Source organism: Melospiza melodia, unplaced genomic scaffold (genome assembly GCF_035770615.1).
Source record: "Melospiza melodia melodia isolate bMelMel2 unplaced genomic scaffold, bMelMel2.pri scaffold_28, whole genome shotgun sequence".
In the NCBI taxonomy this organism is placed as follows: domain Eukaryota; kingdom Metazoa; phylum Chordata; class Aves; order Passeriformes; family Passerellidae; genus Melospiza; species Melospiza melodia.
In genome coordinates, this window is record NW_026948600.1 from 4,669,636 (window position 1) to 4,679,590 (window position 9,955).

Genomic DNA, 9,955 nt, shown 5'->3' on the forward strand with positions numbered 1-9,955 from the left:
CACGCTATCTCACAGGTGCAGGACTTGGAATTAGCCACGGCTTTGTACTTTTCCATTCTCTAGTCTCCTAAATTTCCCAACAGTATCTGTCAAGTGGAGTTGGAACTTTGGCCGAGTTCTGACTCTACTTAGATGGAATACCAGTCAACCCAGAACTTTTCCTGTGCCAAGGGGTCCAAAGGGTGTTTTGGGGAGAACATGAGTCCGGACATGGGCTCTCCAAAACACCCTGGTTTTAAAGTCAAACAGATTACAGATTCTGGGAGGACAATTTGGTGCTATGATGACAACACATAAGCTGAGGAAGTCCTGCAAGAATGCCCAAAGTCACAGTTCAATCAGGCCCCTGACAAATCGCCCTGTGTTTTAAATAAGTTCATATTTTTTTTCTTAGAAAACCAGTTAGAGATAGTTAGTTTTGTGTGTGTTACATTATTTAACTTTTCATTTGTTAAATATTTACACACACACACACACGTTTCTTAAAAGTTGTTACAGTTGTTTGTTTTGTTGCAGTTACACGTTTGTTACTATCCCACTAGGCAGTTTTAACGTTACCGTTTCCTATGTTTTTAATAGGTCATGAAGGGGGGAGGGGAATGTGGGTTGAAGATATCGTGTTATCTGGGAGATCTCGCGATATTACGCCTAACCCCTCTCCCTTTACCGTTGCCCTGCCGTTGCCCCCTGTTATAAATTACCCCTGTTGGCAGTTAATAAAGGCCATTTCACTGTCCACCGCATTGGTGTCAGCGTGTCTCGGTCCGTGTGGCAGGGGTGCTGCCAGAGAGCCGTGCTCGACCTGGGACACCACACCATAGCCCCTGTAGTGGCGGCAACGCTCTGTGATGTCACAGCCTGCTCTGTCATGTCACAGCCTTCTCTGTGATGTCACAGCCCATTCTCTAATGTCACACAGATGGTCTCTGATGTCACAGATGGAAACCACACAATGCCCATTGTGTGAGAAGAGGAACTAAAAGTTTACCAGCCTCCTGCCAGCTCAGCCTGCCCCAGTGGAACATTGGGGTCCACGACCACCAGGGACCACCAGAGAGACCCCCCAGGACAGAAGAACACATGGGAAAAGGGCAGCGGATATATGTTAATGATTTTGGGGAAATTATTATCATATTTATGTTTAGTCTGGGAAAATCAATGAATATGTGTGCAATATACAGAATATAAACAGAAACTTTCCTGCACTCAGCCTGCAGAGCTTTGGGAGGAGCTATCCCCCGTGCATCCAGCTGAATAAAGAAAGCTGATTCTTAATGCTATACTGGGGTTAAGGAGTTTTCTGTTCTGCTGAATTTTTGGTAACACTTCCACTGGCAAGGAAAGCTCTGTCTCCTGCTGTTCACAAACAGAGAAGGGCTGGTGGCAGATGTGGGGCTCAGAGGCTGCCTGTGACCATGAATAATCAAGTTTTCAATGTTCGGTAAAAGAAGGAGTGGCAGCTACCAAACTTCCACACTGGAATTAGGAAGGGCAGACTTTGACCTGTTTAGGCTGCAGGATTGGGGAATACCAAATAAGTACTGATTTTTTGAAAGAGAAACAGCCCTTAAAAACAAAGGGGACTGGGAACATGGACGCACGTCAAGACAGTTATCTTAAGGGGGAAGGAGCAGCCTGTCCCAGTGTGGCAGAAGATGCGCTAGAGAGGAAAATGACTGGCCTGGCTGGCTGTGGAGCTTTTATGGGAACTCAGAGGAAAAAAAAAGGACGCAACTTTTGACAGAAGGTCATGAAACTTAGGAAGTGTTTAAGAATGTTATTTGGTCATGCAGAAAGAAAAGTTGAGGGGCGAAAGCTCAATTAGAGCATTACCTGGCCACTTCTGTAAAAAATAATAAAAAAATGTTATTACAAATAAATTAATAGCAAAACATGGGATAAGGAGAACATCTACTCTTTTTTTGGATGCAGTGGAGAATACAGTAATTAAAGATAAAAGGCTAAGATACTTAACACCTTGTTTCTCTCAATTTTCAATATTAGCACAGGATTTCCTCAGGACAAGTGTTCTCCTGAGCTGGTAGATGGGCAGAGGGAGCAGAACAGTCCCTGTAATCCACAAGGAAGAAGTTGGTGACCTGCTGATCCTCTCAGATGCTCACAGGTGTCTCTGGGACTAGATGGCATCCATCCTACGGGGGTGGGGGAGCTGTTTGATGAGCTCCCCAAGCTGCTCTCCATCATTTACCATCAGTGCTGGCTCAGCACGGAGGTCCCAGAGGACTGGAGGTGCCAGTGTGAGCCCATCCCCAAGAAGGGCTGGAAGGAGGAGCTGGGGAACTCCAGGCCTGTCAGCCTGACCTGGGTACCTGGCAAAGGTTATGGAACAGATCACCTTGAGTGCCATCACAGGGTGCCCACAGGATGGCCGAGGGGTCAGAGCCAGCCAGCGTGGACTTCAATATCTGCACTGATGATCTGCATGAGGAGACTGAGTCCAGCATCAGCAAATTTGCAGATGGCACCAAGCTGGGTGTGAATGTTGATCTGCTGGAGGGTAGGAGGGCTCTGCAGAGGGACCTGGACAGGCTGGATCCAGAGGCCAAATCCAACAAGCTGAGGCTGAACAAGACCAAGTGCCAGGTCCTGCACTTTGGCCAGAACCACCCCTGCAGTGCCACAGGCTGGGGACAGAGTGGCTGGACGGCAGCCAGGCAGAAAGGGACCTGGGGCACTGTTGGACAGCAGGCTGGACATGAGGCAGCAGTGTGCCCAGGTGGCCAAGAAGGCCAATGGCTCCTGGCCTGGGTCAGGAATGGTGTGGCCAGCAGGATCAGAGCTGATGGACTCAGCACTGGTCTGGCCCACGCTCTGCACTCAGACAGTGCTGCTGCAGCTCCAGAGAAGGGAACACAAGGGGATCACTGCAGAAAACTTTGCTGGGAGATCATTTAGCTCCTTTGAAGACACCAAGAGCACAGCCCCTCATTGACACAGTCTGTGGACACAGGGAAGGTGCAGAGAAACAAAATGAGAAATGGCACAAACAATGGTTTTACTTTGTGGACAATAATAAAAAACTAAAACACAGGGAAAAAATGGACAAATCCAAAAGAACTATCCAAGATGATTTATATTACAAATTATTTATATTACTTGGCCTGTCCCTGCTGCAGCCCCAGCACTGCCACCCCCAGGGCTGTGCCCGGCCCTGAGAGCACTCAGGCCCTGCAGCAACACCAGGGCCACCAGGGCAGCGGGGCAGGGCCACGGCAGCAGCACTGGCAACACCAAGTGCTGCTGCTGCTGGTGGGCACAGCTGCTGGGCCAGCACTGATCTGCCCCCAGCTCTGCACACAGACATTGCTACTGCAGCTCCAGAGAAGGAAACAAAAGGGCATCTCTGCAGAAAACGTGTCTGGGACATCCTTTATTTCCTTTAAAGTCACCCAGAGCGCAATCCCTCATTGACAAAGTCTGTGGCCACAGGGAAGTTGGAGAGAAACAAAATGAGAAATGGCACAAAGACATTTATTTGTGGACATTATGAGAAAACTATATGAGAAAACTAATATAAAGGAAAAAAAACCCTACAGTCAAACCAACAGAAGGATGACTTGTATTACAAGTTTGCAGCAATTGGCCATCAAATTAATGTTCCTGAAAGCATCCAGTCATCAGTCTCCACACTTCAGCCTTGAGCTCCTGGTTCCTCAGGCTGTAGATGAGCGGGTTCAGGGCTGGAGGCACCATTGAGTACAGAATTGACAGGGCCAGATCCAGGGATTTGGAGGAGATGGAGGGGGGCTTCAGGTAGGCAAAGGCTGCAGTGCTAACAAACAGGGATACCACGGCCAGGTGAGGGAGGCAGGTGGAGAAAGCTTTGTACCGTCCCTGCTCAGAGGGGATCCTCAGCACAGCCCTGAATATCTGCACATAGGAGAAAACAATGAACACAAAACAACCAAAAGCTAAACAGACACTAACTGCAATGAGCCCAAGTTCACTGAGGTAGGATTTGGAGCAGGAGAGCTTGAGGATCTGTGGTATTTCACAGAAGAACTGGCCCAGGGAATTGCCATGGCACAGGGGCAGGGAAAATGTATTGGCTGTGTGCAGCAGTGAATAGAGAAAGGCACTGGCCCAGGCACCTGCTGCCATGTGGGCACAATCTCTGCTGCCCAGGAGGGTCCCGTAGTGCAGGGGTTTGCAGATGAACACGTAGCGGTCGTAGCACATGATGGTCAGGAGATAAAGCTCTGCTGAGATGAAGAACAGAAAGAAAAAGAGCTGTGCAGCACATCCTGAGTAGGAGATGTCCCTGGTGTCCCAGAGGGAATTGTGCATGGCTTTGGGGACAGTGGTGCAGATGGAGCCCAGGTCGCTGAGGGCCAGGTTAAGCAGGAAGAAGAACATGGGTGTGTGCAGGTGGTGGCCGCAGGCTACGGTGCTGATGATGAGGCCGTTGCCCAGGAGGGCAGCCAGGGAGATGCCCAGCAAGAGGAAGGAGTGCAGGAGCTGCAGCTGCCGTGTGTCTGCCAATGCCAGCAGGAGGAAGTGGTTGATGGAGCTGCTGTTGGACATTTTCTTTGTCTTGGCATGGGGATCTGTAAGAAAAGTAATCATGGAATACTTGGGTTTGGAGAGGACTTAAAATATCCCAGCACAGCCTGGAGTCACTTTCCCCCCACCGCCTGCCCAGGGCTCTCCTGCCTGGAGCTGTCCCTGCCAGCAGCTGCCTCCCTGCCAGAGCACAGCCCAGCCTTGGGGGCTCAGCTCTGCCCTGCAGACCCCTCCCAGCTCCGGCACTGCCCAGGGGCAGCTCTGGCTCTCCAGGCTCTTATGGCTCTGTCAGAGCAACCCTGAGGAGGCTGCAAAAGCAAAACTGATGCAGCTTCTAGGGGGCTCTGTGCAGGTTTCTGTCACTGCCTGGCTTAGTACGATCTGAGAAAAAGCTATTTTCTTTTTCTGAATCTTAACTGAGAGATTAATATCAATGTGCAATTTTTCATCCTGGCAACAGGAAGCAGTAGATTAAAAAAGCAAGATTTTCCAATTTATGCAACCCCTGCCTTGCTGTGCTCCCTGTATAACCTACTTGGAAATATTGTACAGCTAAATGTCATACTGGGAGCAGTCCTGAACAATGCAGAATCCTAACCACACAAAGAAAACGTTTCCAAGCCTTACCAGCTGTCTCCTCCCATCCAGATCTTGTCCCTCAGTGCTGGGAGCAGCTGCCAGGGCTGGCTGAGAGCTGTCCCTGGCAGGCAGCAGAGTCCCTGCCCCAGCACAGCACCCTGGGCTGAAGGACCCTGCTCTGCACAACAGCCCTGGGAACCCGTGGCTTGTCTGCACAAGAGACAATCAGAAAATGTACTCACAGGGTCTGCAGGCATTTGGATGTTCCAGCTTTAGGAGATGGCTCCAGGAGCTGCAGCTGCATTGTCCTGCAGCCAGAGCTTCCTGTGCCAAGGGCTGGCAGTGATTCTGCCCCAGGCACTTCTCAGCACCTTCCCAGCCCTGACTGAATGAAGCTCTCTGTGCCTCTGTGCTGTGCCCAGGGTGGCTGCAGGCAGTGCCCCAGCCCTGCTGGGCTGGCAGAAGAGCTGCTCATCAAGAGAAATGTGCTTTTGAAGCTCTTCTTGGTTACCAGGAGCTGCCTCTGTGCCAGCCCAGCTCAGCAGCATAGACACAGCACAAGGACTTTAATGAGCCTCTGGGGCTTTGTGCTCAGGCCCTGAACATCAGTCCCTGAGAGGGAGCTGAAGAAACCTCTCCAGAGCTCCAAGTCAGAATCCAACTCCAAACTTCCTTGGACTTTTAATGGGTCCCAGTGAGGGACACAACTGAGAAAGTGTCCCCAGGCCCCAGGCAGAGCAGAGAACTGGAGGCAGTGATGACAGATGGGGACAAAGAGAAGCCAAGTCTTGGTGCCCTGGGGCACAGCAGGGTCTGTGCCACCAAGGGCTGGGAGGAGACACCTTGTCCTGAGGCCCTGGGGCCGTCCTGGCACAGCCCCAGCCAGGCTGGGCACCGTCAGCCCCTTGTCCTGCCCTCAGCATCCCCCTAGCCCACATCCCAGTGGCCTCAAGGATCTGCTGGAAGGAGTCCCTGGGGAGCCTTGCTCAACAATGGCCCTGGGGAATCCTTAATGCTCCCTGTAGGGACTGCAGGTTTTTGAAAGGAGTTTGGGTTTGGCTTTTGCCTTGGAGTCTGTGAGAGGTTTGTGCAATCATGGCCTCCAATTATCTGCTTTAATTAGTCCCTGGAGAGGCTTTGTCAGTAACAACACTCATTGGGGCTCATTAGTACTTCAGCTTACTGAAGTTATTTTAAGGTACTTGGTGTTTCCCTTTTGATACAGACTCTGTGAGAGGTTTGTGCAATCATGGCCCCAATTATCTGCTTTAACAAGTCCCTGGAGAGCTTTGTACTGACACTCAGTGGGGCTCATTAATGGCTTTAGATACTTGTGGTTTTTAAGGTTCTTTATGGATTTAAGAATACTTTTAGGTACTTTTAAGGAGTTCCTTGCCCACACTGAGTCTCTGAGAGGCTTTTGTGCCATCCTGACCTCCAGTTCTCTCCTCCAAGGAGTCCATGAGGAGCCTGTGTTGGGTATCTTCCCTCTTTCTGTTTTACAGCCAAGATGGAACTGAAAGAATTTTGTAAGGCTTTCTGAAAGCATCTAAACAAACATGAGACAATTTACAATACAACAACAGCTAAGAAAATTAAATGTCCTGTTTTAGATAGACATCATCCAACCCTTTTATCCCTTGAATTGGAAGAGTTTATTGAACCAGTCTTTATTTTCCACTTGAAGCTTCTTGAACTCTTCATTCAGTACTTCAATGCGCTTGTGGATTGACTCGCTGCGGCTGGAGAGGTTCATGCAACACATGCCCTTAGAGTCTACACAGCCATGCCCATGTGCCCAGAATGAAAATTCTATCGCTGTTCTGCAAGGTGGCATGTCTGATGGTCTCTATGTCCGAAAACAGGCCACTCATTGTGAAGGAGGTAGCATTGGTTTGCTTACTTAACAGGCACCCAAGATGGTCTGATTGTCCTAAAGCTTTAGCTGCAGCCACCCGAGGCAGTCCACATTGGGGGTGCTACCATCCGATACCTGGATTAAAGCTTTCAAAGCTATCTCTTTGATATCATCCAATACTTCTCTGAGGATACCTGCTGAAATAAACAAAAAGGGACAGGAGACTTCTTCTCCTGTATAATGCCTTTATTAAAAAGTGATCAGCTCAGGATTGGGCGGCTCGACGATCTGCAGCGTCCGTCGTCTCTCCCAAGGCGACTCAGAGGAGAAGGATATGCGCAGCTCTGTCCACTAGGGGCAGAGCTGGGGGAAATCCAGTCCTCGTGGGAGCCTTTAGGGCGTGATGTCCCCGTCAGATGTTACCCCTCCCACTCTGTCAGCTTGCTCTCACCGCCGGGGTCACCTCCCATGGTCAGGGCGAGAGGGTCCGAAGGTGTTCCGCGTCTCTGCAGGCTCAGCACTTGGTTCCTCACGTCCAGACATCACTCCAGTCTCACAACTCTTAGGTGGCTCGTTGTTTTTGAGGTTTCTCCATGAGTTTGGAGATGGGGGTCCCACAAAGCATTCTGGTCTTGCGAGTCACTTTGCATAACCCCCCCCCCACCTTCTCAGGTGTCTTCCCTATTCTGAGAAAGGTAAAACTTAGCTTCGGGCAAGGTCCCCACCCAGGAGAAGGGCTATTACCTCGCCCCAGCCAGGGCTTTTACTAATACAAAAACAACCATTAACGACAACGACCCGTGATTACAATAACAAAGGCAGCAGCCCAGCAGTAGTGGTAACTTTTTCTCACAGAAAAAAATATTAACCAAATTTTTGTTCATAACAGTCCCCCCTCTTTTTCTTTGATCGAGCTTAAATTCTAAGCTCGCATCAACTCCCAATTTTTTGTTTTGAATCTACTATAAATCCCTTGTGCACTTTGGTAATCATGGTTACTTAACCTTGTTACTTTCCTTGGTTTCTTCAGGTTGGTCTGCACGGCCAGTACTATTTTACTAAAACAGATAAACAAGCATAGTAAAAAGAGCAATCCTCCAAGTATACACACACTGAGAAAAACTACCTTCTCCCATACATCCTTTTTGAAAATCTTTAGGTTCTCCCACCCAGTGGGATCAAGTGTAGGAGTTTGATCTTCATTATTTACACATGCTAACCTTTTTATTTCATTTGAAATGTTCCTAATAATTGAATTCTTAATTTTAATACTGCTTGGAGCCGGATAACTTTGTTTAACATAGATATTGGGATCCGAATTTGGCTTTTACAATTTTGGATTTTCTCAATTTCTATTTCACTGTGCCTGTTCTGTTTAATTTCTCCCAAATCATTATATATAGGAACTCCCAAACTTGATCCAGTTTCTTTGGGTAATAAGAAAATTGGTTTTATCATTCCAGCGGTGCAGCTGCCAGACGAGATCAAATCTAGGGGTTTAAGGCTCCCCTGAAATGTGTTCCAAAAGGGGTTTATCTCTTTTCCAGTACACTCATATAAATACTTGTAACAAACAATTTTTCTTACCATTTTCACCATTTCTTTGCTTTTTACTAGATCTGCTGAGCTTGTTTCAGCAGCATCCCATTCAAAGCGCAACCAGGCTTCCCCTATAGGGCACTCTCCTAGGAGTGGCTGCCTAAAAGTGGCAGTATTGTATGCTATCCAATACACTCTCTTATTTTTTTGATAAAAAAACAATTGGGAGAGGTTAACACAATCAGGGTTAGAACTGATGTGGACTCTCAACAAGGAGCTCACTTCCTCCTCACAGAGGGGTTGGTAGCATTCATTGCACGGCTCAGCTGGGCTCCCCTGAGCACCACCAGCAATCAGAGCCATCAGCACTACCCTTCCCAAGAGTCCGGTATGGGTCATCTCACACAGCCTGCCCACCCGGCCTTGCCTCTTGGGGAATTTTACTGAGGAAAAGCTTCCAAGCTCTTTAGAGTCCCTTCTACCCGTTTCTCTGGTTAAACCTCTCTTGGTCTGTTCCCTACCAATTTTGGTTTCCCCTCCCAGGGGAGTGTTCTGTAGAGGATTAACCTGGAGTCTTTAGAAATAAATTGGGGAACTTAACCAGAATTAATTATTTACAGTCTTAAACTTTTTACCAACATAGTTTACACAGAACAGTCTTAAAACATTTTAAGCAATATTAGAACTCTTAACAAACATTTTTTTTCCCACACAGTTCAGTCTTTTTGACTCTTCCTTCTGAGAGTCAACTTTAAATCCTTTGGTCTTTTTACCACAGTGTACTCAGGTGATTTCACTTGTGAAGCAGATGAATCTCGTCCAGCGTCGGGGGGTGAGAGTGGTGTATACTCTGGTCCAATGCCAGAGGGGGAAGCTGATGTTGGATCCAGTCCTGTACCTGGGGGTGAGACTGGCCCTTTTATTCTTGTGATATGAGTCCAACCTTTTTCTTTGGTCTGCACAGCTGAATTTGTGATCAGGAGCACCTGGAAGGGGCCTTCAAATTTAGGCATTAATGTTCCCGTTGTCCATGATTTTATCAAAACCCAGTCTCCTGGACTAATGTTGTGAACTTTCGTGTCGAGAGGGGAAGTTTGAGGAAGGTATCCTTTCTTTCTAAGTCCCTCCAGAGTTCTTCCAATTATTTCTAAATACTTTCTGGTAGCTTCTTCCCCTTCCAGATAGTCTCCTGTGCTATAAGGTGTTAACAAAAATGGCAGCCCAAACATCATTTCCTAAGGTGAAATTCTTATGTCAGCCCGAGGTCTTGTTCTGATGCGCAATAGCGCTAGGGGCAAACACTTCAGCCAATTCATCTTTGTTTCTTCAATCAATTTAGTTAATACATTTTTGAGAGTTTTGTTCATTCGCTCCACCCTCCCAGAACTCTGGGGATGCCACGGAGTATGCAACCTCCATTTCATTCCTAAAGCCTCAATTATATTTTGTAATGTT

General features: G+C 48.1%; 1 protein-coding gene across 1 annotated transcript; it reads right to left on the reverse strand.

The window, feature by feature from the left end:
- Positions 1-250: 250 nt before the first annotated feature.
- On the reverse strand, positions 251-4,164 carry LOC134433855 (olfactory receptor 14J1-like; the record flags this gene model as incomplete). The annotated part of the gene is made up of 2 exons (XM_063182556.1): positions 251-259; positions 3,712-4,164. Coding segments are annotated over 2 exons (462 nt in total), but the record flags the coding sequence as incomplete, so codon positions are not given.
- Between the last annotated feature and the right edge of the window lie 5,791 nt (positions 4,165-9,955).